Source organism: Ursus arctos, unplaced genomic scaffold (genome assembly GCF_023065955.2).
Source record: "Ursus arctos isolate Adak ecotype North America unplaced genomic scaffold, UrsArc2.0 scaffold_31, whole genome shotgun sequence".
In the NCBI taxonomy this organism is placed as follows: domain Eukaryota; kingdom Metazoa; phylum Chordata; class Mammalia; order Carnivora; family Ursidae; genus Ursus; species Ursus arctos.
This window is the reverse complement of record NW_026622997.1, coordinates 10,723,411-10,737,410: the sequence shown is the minus strand read 5'-3', so window position 1 is coordinate 10,737,410 and position 14,000 is coordinate 10,723,411. Positions and strand designations below refer to the sequence as shown.

Genomic DNA, 14,000 nt, shown 5'->3' with positions numbered 1-14,000 from the left:
TGCCAAATAAATGTAGATCTGCATTTTTATGGCTGAATAATATTCTGTTTTGTGTTTCAAAACAATCACGTATTGGACAGACTGTTTCTGATTTTTCCTTCTTGCAAATTATGCAAGGATGAATACTCTGAGTACTTGTCTTTGCATCTGTGTTCATTTGCTGCACATAAATTCCAAGGAAAGAGGTTATTCAAAGGATAAACCAAATCAATGCTGTGACGTTCCTCCCAAGGTCCCTTAGCAATGCATGGGGCTATTTTTCTAGGGAGGCTCTGCGTTTGGCGAAGATTCTGAAGATCCTTTGTACCAGTTCTGCTGAGTTATTAGCATCCTTGAAAGGAGTTCTAGACATCACTAGCTGTCACTGCACGAAACCTACAAAAAGTAACATAAAGCAAAGATGGGTTCTTCACTTGTCATTCCATCGTTATTCTCCCGCAAAAAAGTTATTTTCGACTTGATTAAATAACTCTCAATGAAATGGGGGCTTTATTTTCATTTCTACACTACTTCTTTAAAAAGAGGCAACAAGAAAACTAGATCACTTTGAAGGTTTCTAACTTTCTTTTACCTTTAAAGTGACACTGTACATGTTGATTGTAGAGTGGGAAGTCAAGTTTCAAATGAAGGCTCTGAGAAAATATAAAACCGTGAATCTTAATAACAAACAAACAAACGAAAGTTTAATTACACCTGCCGAGGAGAGGTCCTACACTTGCAAGGAGTTGTCCTTGCCTTTCAATCGAGCAATACTTTCTGAGCACTTCCTAAGGCCTAGCTGTAGTGCTGGGAATATGATGGTGAACAAGACAGGGCCCCAGAAGTGAATCACTCCCTCGACAAATTTCATAATAAAATTACAAGATGAAAACAGAAAGACTATGACAGATCTAGATAAAGAAACTTTGAAATAACCTTTCAGGAAGCATATATATTTCCCAACCTGCAGACAACCTTGTGGTAAATGGTATTCAGTAATGTCTGTAAATACTAGCCCCTTTCACAGGGGACCTTGAAATCAAAGACAAGCATGTGTACCCAGAAATACTTAACACCCAGCCAAAAGGGAAGCCTCATGGCATGAGTGGTCCAGGACACATTTTATCTGGCCATTCTTGAGCAGAGAGAATAGCATGATTTAAAAAAAAAAAAAAAAAAAAACCTATGGCATCCTCCCACTCTATTCACGACGAGCCTGGGAGCCCAGCCATTGGCTTTCTACCCGTTGACTAAGGCCCAACCCCAACCTTGGTTCTCCCTCTGAGATCTGAAACGCAAAGCTTGTTTATCTTGTAAGAGGCTAACCTTGTCCAGGATATTTGAATTTAAATAAGGAGGTTCTGGTGCCTATTAATCTAGGGTGGTGGCATAACAGTGAAATCCTAGCTAGAGCCAGGATTGCTAACCACAGTTGCCTACACAGATTGTGTAGGAAGCAGGACTATGTCCATTTGGATTGCAGATGTTTCCTTGCTGTTTTCCTGGATCTCTCTGCCTAATGATGCAACTTTCACTGTTCGGGGGGGAGGCTAGCAGTCATGTTTAAACTCACAGTGACCTTTCCAGCTTCAGAGGAAAGATACAGGCTCTCACGCGGGAAGCAAACTCATGTTCCTGTCCAACACCTTCCTACCTTGACCCTGATCTACACCTACAACTCCCTGCCCCTGAAAACAGTGCCTACTCCCCACACCCAGGCATGGTGTGGCTGTCAGCCTCATCCTCCTGCAATCTTGGGAGTTGAGTGTCCTTTCACTCCATCTCCCTATTCTCTATTCCCACTCCCTGCACTGGTTCTTCCTCTGTAAGTGTGACAATCTCTCCTAATGTGAAAATAATCAAAACACTCTTGCCTGTGTTGCATTACCTTCTAGCCACGGCCCTATCTTCTCTTTTTCCCTTCATAACCTAGATCACTCTGAGGAGAGAAACCTACACTGCAACCCTCTGTTTCCATATTCTCCTTGTCTGGCTCTGCTCCCATTCTCCTCCACAGTCCGTGAAGATGCCAGCAACTCGTCCAATTCTGAGTGTCTCATGTGTATATAAAAATGTCTCTAGGGTTTTGTCTCCTGGGTTTCTCACAGGCTCTCAAGTTCATCACATCCGATATTGAACTTGTCAGCCACCCAACACACACCCCCCAACACAAACCATCTTTTCTTCCTCCTTCGTTCAGTCTTGGTAAATGGAACCATCATACTCTCTGGAAACATGAAAGTCTTCGTCCACTCATCCAGCTGTCTCACCTCCAGAAGCCCGTATCCACCAATGGCTCCTGGTCCTCCCCACAGGGATGGAGGTCAACTCAGCTCCATGGCCCATCCTGCCTCCCCACCCATCTTCCACAAAGACAGATTTGCAAATTTAACTTGCCCAAGAATAGAGCTCAATCATTTGGTTTGGGATAAAAGGATCTCACAGTCTCATTCTTCCCTACAGCGTAGCTCTTTGTTTAAGAGCATGGACTCTGGAGCTCTATCACTAACCAGCTGTGTGACCTCAAGCAAGATTCTTAACCTCTCTGTGCTTCCTGTGAAAACTGGAGATAGTAGTACCTTCCTAATAGGGGATGGAAACATCAGATGTGCTAATATACATAAATTTTTAGAACAGAGCCTGGCACACAGTAAGTGCTGTGAGTATTTGTCAGTTTTGTGATTCCCTGCCTACCCTCACATGCCATCCCTCTCCCCCATACACACAAATACGCAAGCATGCTGCCCTCACGCCACAACAAACAGCATGCAGTCCCCCAAACACACTGTGTGGGCTATTTCATGCCTCCACAATTTTGTTCTTACTTCTCGTATTGACTTTCTAAACTCCCACATTTCTCAGCACTTAGCTCAAATATCACTTCTGCTGTGAAACTTTTCTTCATACCCTAAGGGTCTCCCCACTGAGACCCCACTGTACCCCAAATGAATTTCCACTGCATCACGTCTATGAATTATTTTCAAAAGTCCCAGACTTACTGTTTTTGAGCACTTATCACATGTCAGGCCCTATTCTAAGTGCTTTACACCCATTATCTTGTTTAAGCCTCACAGCAAACCTATAAAATATTGTAACAATGGGTTTACCTGTTCATCATTCCTCCTAGATCATGAGGGGCTCTGTGGGCAAGAACCTATGTGCTGGTCATCGCCGTGTCCCCAGCACCTAGCCTGGTGTGCAAAGGGTACATAGTGAAATTAATACTTCCAAATTGAGCCAATCAAAGATGAGCCAAACTCAGAGATGGGAACATGTACGAATTCCTGACATTGAAGGACATTTAAGCAAAGGATGAATGGTAGTTGGATCTGAAATTCATCAGTGCTATAAACAAAGACTGCTATGACTACCTCCCCCCACTGTTAAATCGTTATTACTGCATGAATATTTTCTATAGCACAGACGGGTTAATGTGCTCTCATTGGTTTCTGTACTGTCATATAATTTCAGGTCTTTCCAAGGACATAGTAATACAATTCATAATGACATTTTATTCCATGCTCTTGCCTCAAGGGTCATATGCAAAGTTCTGAAAAGTTTTGCGTGGCCCTCAGCTCATGGGTTGCCCACCTTTGATAAAGGGTAAAGAGACACTCACCCTGACACCCTTTTCTTCTCGTTGGACACGAAATGGAAAATTGCCACATATTAGAGACAATTATAGTCAGGAGTTAATGTTATAGTTTCTATGGCAACGGCCTAAGCCCATAAACACAAGCATTTTATTGCTTAATTGTTACAAGAGATCTGCTTCTTATAAATCTAATATGCATAAATGTAAACATAAATATAAAAGAAATTCAAAGATATATGTATCTCAGTTTCAATTATCTTTTTTTCCCTACCCTTTTAGCACATAGTACATTCTGTTTCATTAGGCAGCAGAGGATGGTTAAGACCAAAACTGTTTCATGCACTGGGTGGCCTTGAAACTGATATTAACAGGGAAGAGAAATGGCCAGCCACCTGATGGCCCCCCAGGGGTGCCAATGGGAATGCATCTGCCCAGCGAACTCAAGTCCAGGGTATCTCTTGGGAGTCTTCAATTTGGTTTATTCCATTCCAGCATCTTGTAGATACCATACTCACAGGAATTCTGGACACCTTTTGATTTCTTGGGACGTCGAATGGAATGGGAAGTTTAATCTTACTGGGGTGGTGTTTTCTCAGGAACTACCACTGCTGGAATGAAGCCTGGATGAAAAGGCCTGATCTTCCCGTTGGCTTTGGAGGGTGGCAAGCCGTGGACAGCACCCCCCAAGAAAACAGCGATGGTAAAACTGCATCCTCCCTCAGGGACTCGTTTCACTGCGATCTTTATTTTGCTGTTAGGGTTGCATTTGATGTGTGGGCAACACTCCCACTGGGAACCAACATCAAAAGTGTGCTTCCTGGGCCCATGTACAGTATTAACGGCCTGTCAATCAGTTTAAATTCAGTTCAATGGTCGGCTTTCCCCTGATTATTCTACAACTGGTAAAAAAAAAAAAAAAGGCATAAAACTTAACATATATAATTCATCTACTCTTGCTTTGATAAGTAGTTTTGAAGACAAGAGAAAAAATATCTGTGTAGGCACTTTTACTAGGCTCTAAAATATACCTCTGCCCTCTGTGATACACAGTGATAAGATATAAGGCAGTAGAGAAAATAAAGAACTCAAAAAATAGTTACAGATCATCCTTTAAAATGTTGTTTTCCCAGAACCTGATTTCTTTTCACATTGTATGATTTCTTCCAAAATCTAAGTATGTGGGTATTTATCATCCAACTTGCCATCTATGCTAAGCGATGAGTGGCAGCTATGACCTCCCCCAGATTTTTATAAAATCACATCGTAGGCCTCTATTTCTCTTTAATATGATGATAAAAATCGGTGGCCTGGGGACATTATGTTTACTTCCTCAGGTATTGATATGAGATATTGACGTGTGTGTGTGTGTATATATATGCATATATCCATAAACATTCATAACTTATTCATAAGAGACTCATGCTTTATTTATGCTGGATTTTGAGGGAGAATGTTCAACATTTTCTGGTGTTCTCAATTATGTATCATGAGGAGACGTCAGAGATGACTAATGGCAGTTAATTTCTTATTAACCAAAGATAGCTGGTTAAAACGTAAGGAAGTTTGTAAAAGTAATCATGTGCCTACTGACTTCCAGAATGCATGCTGGGCATTGATCAATGTGTGGTTAATGTCCAGATTCCCTAACTGAACCCTTGACATACATCCATGATGTCCAAAAACAAAACACAAAAGTCAAAACAAACAACGACACAACCACTGGGGACACGTTACCATCTCCAACATTCCGGAGACCGGCTGTAAATGGATCCATCCCCTGTAAGCAAACAGCTCAGTCTCAACACAAACCTCTGGAGTATGTGTTCTCAGCGGGAGAACAGACACAGACATAGTGACGCCCTGTATTCTTCTCCCGGCTTCAGATTTTGTTTTGAGAAGGCGTTTCCAACAAAGCCTTCTTGATCACACACGTTGGTCATTCGCCGTCTCTGGCCATGAGAAGCATTTGGGCTAAATCAATGATCAAGTTGAAAACACTTACCCTCCACAGAGCCTGTATCTGTATCTGGACAGAGTTGAAGACGACAAACTCATGCTTCCCTTTCCTCCTTGTGATGCAGGGATGTATCGGTGCGGCCCGGCCTCCGTGCAAGCCATTAAGCATGGCCATATTTGCTTCCAGTTCGATGCACCCTTTGTTTTTGCAGAGGTAAGTAGTAAGCGGGAGAGCAGTTCCGCTTTCTTCCCCAACCTCTCAACACTTGAAAAATAAGACACCAGGCTGTTGCTTCTAAATTTCCCAAGTCCGTGGCATGTGTTTCTTGTCTACAAAGTCGACTAAACATCATTCCAACCTCTAGCTCTTAATTCTAAATGTAGTTCTTACTTAACATTTTTCTTTCCTTGATGTTTTGAGATTTTTCTCCTTGAAAAGCAATTGTGTTACTAACCTTAGTTGAGTTCTTCGCACCCATGAAATAGGTATCAACTGCTCCTGAGAAATTAAGTGACTAAATGAATTCCTCAACTAAAAATTGGTGGAGACAGTCCATGAATTGAAATTTCAGAGCAGACTACTTACTCCGACACTAACCTTGCAGTTCACGTAAAACAGGATCCAGACACACCCCAGCCATGGTCTTAGTCTGGGAACTGCAAACCATTTCCTGCCACTCCAGGCCATCATCCGTCATCGGGGAGGGAAAGCAGAGCTGCTGAAATAGGGAGGGGAGGGAATGGCAGCCAGAAGGCAGCACGCTTCATGGGTTGATGGGGACACTTTGGTGCAGGGTCTGAAATTCTGAAAGATTTGCATGGGGACTAGGAGCAGATGACGCTGTTAGAGAATCCTCCAAGGAGATCTCTAAAAATCAAATTAAATATAAAAGGTAATGTTAAAGGAGAAGGCTGGGAGGCTGGAGGCAGGGGATGGAGAGCAGAGAAATCTATGAGAGGCTAAGAGGCAGGATTTATCCAGGGTATAGTTTCACCAATAAGCACACTGAAGAAATGTGCTTTGTATACACAGTTCTTACTAGGTAATCACTGTGGCTACCATTTGAGGCTCTTGGCCACCCTTTAAGATCGGTATTATGATTCTTCTCATTTTACAGAAAGGAAAATTGAGGCAGCGTGGTTAATAACCTTTCCACGTTCATTGAACTACGAACAGTCATGCTAAGATCTAAAGCCAGGCAGGTCCTGGAGCTCATGCCAGTAACCAGCACACTCTATGACTATTCTGGGATAAATATGTGGCAGGCACTGTCCTGTGTAGAACTCAGAAGCCTATGCCCTTACGAAACTAGATTCTTGGGGCGCCTGGGTGGCCTAGTCCGTTAAACCTCCGACTCTTGCTTTTGGTTCAGGTCGGGATCTCAGGGTCCTGAGATGGAGCCCCTGGGTAGGCTCCCTGCTCAACAGGAGTCTGCTTGAGAGTCTCTCTCTCCCTCTGCCCCTCCCACTCATGCTTTCAAATGTGCATGCTTCTTTCTCTCAAAAAAATAAATAAATAAATCTTAAAAAAAAAATTGGTTCTTGATGGAGGTGGCGATACATAGTACATCAAAAGTCAAATAGCGGTACTGCAAGAGACTGTGGAACTAATTGTCAGATGAGCAATGTGGGTGATAAATGATCTGCATTTAATGCATACAGATTCGTTCATTGAGAAACACGGGTCAGGAACTGAGTAGGGCAGTAAAGGCCATAAGATGCTGTCGGGGGGGGGGGGTGACATGAGGACAGAAGATAATGACACCTGTGTGATAGCCACAGGGGATGGGCAGCGCATCGCGGGAGCACACGGAGGGAGGGGCAGGGAGGCTCCCTGGAGGGATTAGCGCCTGAGCTGCGTCTTGAGGGATAGAGGAAGGAAAGAATCTTAGGCAGAGGGGACAATCTGAGCATCAGAATGGTGTGTGTGGGAAATTACAAGCTGTGCAGGCTCGCCAAAAGTGACCTGTGGAGAGTGTAGAAGATGAGGGCCGAAGGAAATGCACATAGGGACTTTATGTCCTGAGAAATGGGCACTGCCTCCTGTAAAGGAGTCTCCATAGGGGAGACTTGAGCCCCATGGAGCTGGGACTTGAAAGGGGTGGCCCCGGAAAGGGGAGGTCAGCGGGAAGGCTGTGTTTGCTCCACACCCTCCCCGAAAGGGCGGGGCCTGAGCTCCCCAAGTGGCAAGAAGCAGGAAGGAAGAGGGAGCATCCGGAAATGTTTAGGAAGTAAAATAAGCGTGAATATTCAGGCAGCAAGATCATCCGGAATTTGAAATATACAAAGGGGACAGTATTTCTTCCACGAGACTACCATTACAGTTCTAGAAGCCTGGGGGAAACAGGCAGAGTGCATTTCGGATTTCATCCCCCTCGATGTCACTTCGAGATTTGGAGATTTATCCGAACCCCCCCCCCCCCAGCTGCCAACGATAGTTTAGGATGCTAGGAGAACCTCTTAATGGGAAATCACTCTAATATTCACAGAGCCTTGTTTTTATATTTTTATTATGCTTTGTTGCTGCAAAGAAAGACAGAGGGAGCAACCTCCCTCCAAGAGCGAATTGCCTAATAGCTGTTAATGCAAACGCTTTTTGCTATTATTAAATATAGATCGGGGTGTTATGCGTGTCATTGGGATTCGCAGATTATAATTACTCCTCTCTCAGCCACTGCAGACTTGTCTGACAGAGCCTACGATTTGCTGCTTTGGCACGGGCTGAGCCCCAGGGCTGAGCCATTTATAAGAGATGCTCAGGCTGTTGAAAGTGTATGAGGAATCTTTTCTCAAGGGTGCCCAAAGTAGGACCACATGGGGGCATCGTATTTAACTTTAATGAGAGTGTCCATGACTCAGGTTCAGACTGCACCCTCCCTTTCCTTCTCCATCCCCTGGCTGTGTAAGCCTGCCTATCGCACCCCAGACAGGCAGCCCAGTGTGCCTTTTCTTGCCTCTCACTGACTTTCTTGGTCATTCCTTACTCATTTCCGGGCTGGATTAAACATCATGTTCACTGACGTTTTTTGATCTCAGAGCCGTGGTCTCCTCTAGTGAAAGCAGAATCCAAAATAAGAAGTGAAGGGGAGCAGAGGATACAGGCTTCCAGTTATAGAATAAGCCACGGGGATGAAAGGCACAGCATAGGGAATATAGTCAATGATGTTGTAATAGTGCTGTATGGTGACAGATGGGAGCTACACTGGCCGTGAGCATAGCATAGAGAAGTTAAATCACTGTTGTGCACCTGAAACTTATGTAACATTGTGTATCAACTAGACTCAAATTAAAAAATTTAAAAAAGAGGCATGTACATGGGAAGCACCCTAACTCTGCCCCTTTTCCTCTTCTCCTCCATTTTAGAAATGTATTCTTCACATTTCTAGATTGCTTCCAGGGCTTGAAGCTTATTTCTCTACCCTCCTCCCTTCTCATGCCCTCAGTGCCATGGTGAGGACCTCCATTCTGGAAGCCCATCTGCCTTTTCTCTCCTCAACTAATGGTGACCTACGGCTTCTAAAGGGGGGAGGAGAGAACAGAACAGCACTAAGGTCTGGAGTCGTCTCCTGAGTTCCCGTGTTCACTGAGCACTTGGGAGCTGCTGCTTCTCTTCCATCTTAGCTTCCTCTCGTTGGCTCTGTCCTCCCCTTCATACCAGCACACCCCAAACCTGCACACACAATGTGTATTCATACACAATGTGTATTCACACACATGCCCACTCCTCCTTCCCTCCCTGTCACTGAGCTGATTTTTGCAGCAATGATGACTGGTCCCCCAGGACCACAGTAACTGGTCCATTGCTCAGAAGCTACATATACTTTCCCTTGCTCTGGGCCACTTTCTCTGCATAGCCTGTTTTGTAGTTATCTCTACTTAGGAACCAATGAACAAAAGAAGTCTTCCTGCATCCTGAAAAAAAGAGTTTACATCCTGGGGCGCCTGGGTGGCGCAGTCATTAAGCATCTGCCTTGGGCTCAGGGCGTGATCCCAGTCGTTCTGGGATCGAGCCCCACGTCGGGCTCCTCCGCTAGGAGCCTGCTTCTTCCTCTCCCACTCCCCCTGCCTGTGTTCCCTCTCTCGCTGGCTGTCTCTCTGTCAAATAAATAAATAAAATCTTTAAAAAAAAAAAAAAAAGAAGAGTTTCCATCCTTAGTGGTAAAGAGCGTAGCTTCTGCCAGCAGTAGACATATGCTCACATTCCAGCGGCACATGCAGAACTTTGTAGAGGGGGGACCCTCAGCTTGCAGCCCCAGCCCCCATTTGCTGAGCTCCTGGGGCTCAGTAAGCACCTCAGCAGAGGCTGAGTAGAAGTGCCCGTGTCTGACAAAGAGGCAAAGGTGTGGTGTGCTGAACCAGCACCAGATTTCACGTTGGGATGCGCAGGCTCTGTGCGACCACTGAGCCATCAGATGTGGGGGTAGGACTAGATGGCCACTGAGACTCCTTTTCATTCAAAAGAAATTAACTTTCGACATAGGGCTTTCTCCAGCAGTACTGATCTAGCTTTCTCCCCTGCAAGAATGGCATTATTAAACCTGATCTGAGAGACAGTGAGTAACTTGCCCAAAGTCACACAGTATAGATCCAATATTCTTTCCAGCATCACCTGCACTTACAACTGTCTACCATAGACACGCAGTTGGCCTTGGGTGGAGACCTATCACCATTACTCTTTTAAGCCCTCAGTGGCTCATATGCAGCCAGGATGGTGGACCATCGCCCTGATGGCTGAAACCGAAAAGAAAGCTTGCTAATGTTGATTGATAAGAATACTTTCTCTCTACACCCCCACAACATACATATGCAATAGCCATTTCATATGTGGGTTTCTCCTCTCCTCTCTCCACAAGGGACAGAGCCGTTGGGCTGGCCTGAGATTTTAGGCCACATAAATTTCCTAAGCTCTATGCTCAAGAGGAGACAATGATTTAGCCACTTTCATATTTAGCCTTGTCTCCCTGGAAAACTGAAAACTGTTGTAATAAGGGCTGTTATTAAGAGGTTATTTATTGGCATTGTTGCTATAATTTGCAAGTGGAGAAGGAGGCTGTTTATGTTCTCATAGCCTCCTCCAAAGGGAAAGCCAAAATTCTTAGGAAACTCATTTAAAATTTCCTTAACTTTTTTTTTTTTTTTTTTTTTTTTTTTTGCCAAAATGACAAATATCCCTGGTGTCTGCCCTGTCATGGCCTATCCTGATTCCTGAATTCATATTTTGGTCTTGCACATCTTATGGCTAGTGCCACAAAGCTGTGATTATTCTGCTAAAGAATGAGGTCACCATTTATCACCCCTCAGATATCTGAGGCTAGTGCCTGGAACCACTTGCATCCCAAGCATGAAACCATCTCACCCCCTCATGGCGGTTCTCGGGGTGTGGCAGGGTTGTGTGAGAGAGGCAATGCAGGTGAAGGTCGGGAAATGGGCCAGCCCAGGGTGAAGGTCAGGGAACAGGCTATGGGGCAGCACAGGGTGAAGGTCGGGGAATGGTCTGTGGGTCAGCCCAGGGTGAAGGTCAAGGAACAGGCTACGGACCAGCCCAAGGTGAAGGTCAGGGAGTGGGCTATGGGCCAGCCCAGGGTTTCATTCTCTAGCAGCTCCTGGCTATGTGACCACAAACACTTTGCCGACCCTTCTTAACCCACTTGGCACCCTCATCTGTAAAATAGGGAGAAGAATACAGACCTCACAGGTGGTGGTTGTTGTGAGGTTTAGATTAAATAATTTGTAAGCGTCCTTGAAACCTTGTGGCTGTTGAACAAATGCTGGCTACTTGCTTTCACCTTAGTAGAGGTCAGAGTCCATGTAAATTCAGAACATTTTGTGAGAAGGTAGAGAAAAGTTGCTCTGTTTAACCTTAACTTTGAAAGTTAGGGCTTTATCATCAAGTTCCCCCATTACCTAATAAAATCCATTACATTTTTACTCAGTTTTAAAGTTTACAAGTCATACTCACATAGATCCGATCTCACTCAGTGCTGTCTCACTAAAGCGTTACTATGAAATTGGCAAAACAAGTATGACTATTTTCATTTTATAGAAACGGGAACTGAAGTTCAGAGAGGATAAGGTAGCTTTCCAAAAGTACACATTTAAGATCAGAACTCAAAATTCTTGCAGCTAATCCAGAGTGTCTCTGACCCACCCTCTCAGAACTGTGGCCATGGCAGTCCCTCTGCCTGTCATAGCCTTCCTCTCTCCATTTTTTTTTTTTTTTTTTGCTTTATTCTTTTTAGCTTTATTGGGGTATGATAAGCTTAAAATATTGTACACATTTAATAGATACATCTTGATGAGTTTGGACATATGCATACGTACCTGCGACATCTTCCCCACAATGAAGGAAATACATGGCCATGGCCTCCAAAAATTTCCTTGTGTTCTCTTGTGAGCTTTTGTTGGTGGGCTGGTTGGTTGGTGAGAACATGTAATATGAGATCGTTTAGTGCACTAACTCCTATACATCTTCCAGCTTTCAACTTGGCTATTTTCCTAGCCACCCTCCTGCCCCACCCTGCCCTACCCACCCGTCCCAGGTGCTCTCATGGTATCTTAAGCATGCCCCCCACCTTGGGTACTTATTGTACTGTATTGCCAGGGTCTCAGGTCTGGGTATCCGATAGAACTATTTGAGACCTTCTTTTAAAAATAATAGACTTAGGGTCCCACCCAAGACCTCATTGATTGGGCATATTTTTTTTTTAAGTTCCCCAGGTGATTTTCATGCACAGAATCTCCCTTACTAGAGTGTAAATCCTACAAGAGCCATCACCAAATGCATCTTGTCCATCTTTAGGACTATCGCACTACAGCGTCTTCGCAATACTATTAATTTATGATATTATTATTGTTTATTGAATGTTTGATCTATGCCAGGCACTATGATAGGTAATTGACAGACATCTATTTCAGTTAATTCTGCCAACCACCACGAGGAAGACACTATTATCACCTTATTTGAAAGAGTCGGGATGTGTAGTTCGGAAAACAATTCATGAACACATCAGAGACTGTTTTCAGCTGGAGCTTCTGATGATGCACTGTAGTTCATGTTTCCTACCTGCTCCCTTGCTAATAAATGGGATCCCAAGAAAGTTGTCGTAAAGCGTATAATAAGAGACTGGGGAAGTCAGCCTTCAGGTACAGATTTAGACATTGTCTCTAGAAAGTAGAATGATAAGGCAGAATGTCAGAAGAGCTTGGAATCAGCCAGCATGGCCCCAAGATGCTGTTTCCAAATATCACAAAGAACATGGTTTCATTGCTGAACCACCACAAAATTGCCTGAATTTTTCCTGATAGTCTAATATAATTTTTCAATTAAAATGCTTTTGGCTGCAAGTAACAGAATTAAGATGACTTAAACATGAAGAGTTTACCTATAATTTTTCTCAAGTAGATAATCCAAAGTAGGTGCTCCCAAGGCTGACTCAGCCGTTTAACAGCATTGTTAAGTCCTCTCGTACTTCTTATCTCTCTACTTGGTCATCTTTGTGTTGTTGGCAGCGTTTCTATTCACTGTCCCAGGGTGGCTACAGAAGCTCCAAGCATCACCTCACTTTCGTGAAAACATTCAAAAGCAGGAAGAGAAGGGCAAACTCTCTCCTTTTTTAACAGAAAAGAATCCTTCCCAGAAGCTACCCAGCAGACTTCCTCTTCTTCCCAGAAGTAGGTCACACAGCCACTGCTGGATTAAAAGCAGCCTGGGAAAGTGAGTAACAGGTGTGATGGTTTGGGCTCTTTCTGAGGAGGTAGAATTCACCAGCAAGGAAAAGGGGAGAAAGATGTGGTTGATGTTTAAACAATCAGTAGTCCAAATACTCTTCATTTATAACACCTGATGATTAAAATAAGGTAGGTAATCCTTCAAATTTGTTTTAAAACAAGTTCAGCCATATGAATCCAACGTTGTTGAAGAAAGGAATATGTCAGCACTAGGGATCCCAGATGGCTACATCACTGAGAGAGATTCTGATGACAAGGACTTCAGATAGTAGCTAATGCTCTCTTCTCCTGTTTTTAGGTCAACAGTGATCTCATTTACATTACAGCCAAGAAAGATGGCACGCATGTGGTTGAAAATGTTGATACCACCCACATTGGGAAATTGATTGTGACCAAAGAAGTTGGAGGAGATGGTATAAAGGATATTACCGATACCTACAAATTCCAAGAAGGTAACTTACTGCCACCAAAGAAGATTTGCCCAAGTTTGTTTAGTACTTACTGGCTGTCACTATGAAACGTGTTCCAGAGAATACACCATAAATTCTCATGACGGAGACACCTCACACCCACAATTTCTCCTTGTAGTTTTCTTTTTTGCTTTGAGTAGAATTCCCCTTCACATCTCTTGTGAAAATGATTTGGTTTAAAGTCATGTCTATTTTAACACAATATAGTTCTTGCTCACAAAAATATGGAAGAATCTTACCTTTCAATAACAGAAAACACTGTATAACTAATG

At 43.7% G+C, this 14,000-nt stretch overlaps 1 protein-coding gene across 1 annotated transcript in view; it reads left to right on the top strand.

Annotated features, from left to right (window-relative positions):
- Positions 1-14,000, top strand: part of F13A1 (coagulation factor XIII A chain) — a 165,261-nt gene that overhangs the window by 116,378 nt on the left and 34,883 nt on the right. Inside the window, exons 9-11 of the mRNA XM_026511433.4 lie at positions 4,171-4,274; positions 5,656-5,744; positions 13,557-13,710. Coding sequence (XP_026367218.2) covers positions 4,171-4,274; positions 5,656-5,744; positions 13,557-13,710 — 347 coding nt within the window. The remainder of the gene's footprint in view (positions 1-4,170; positions 4,275-5,655; positions 5,745-13,556; positions 13,711-14,000) is intronic.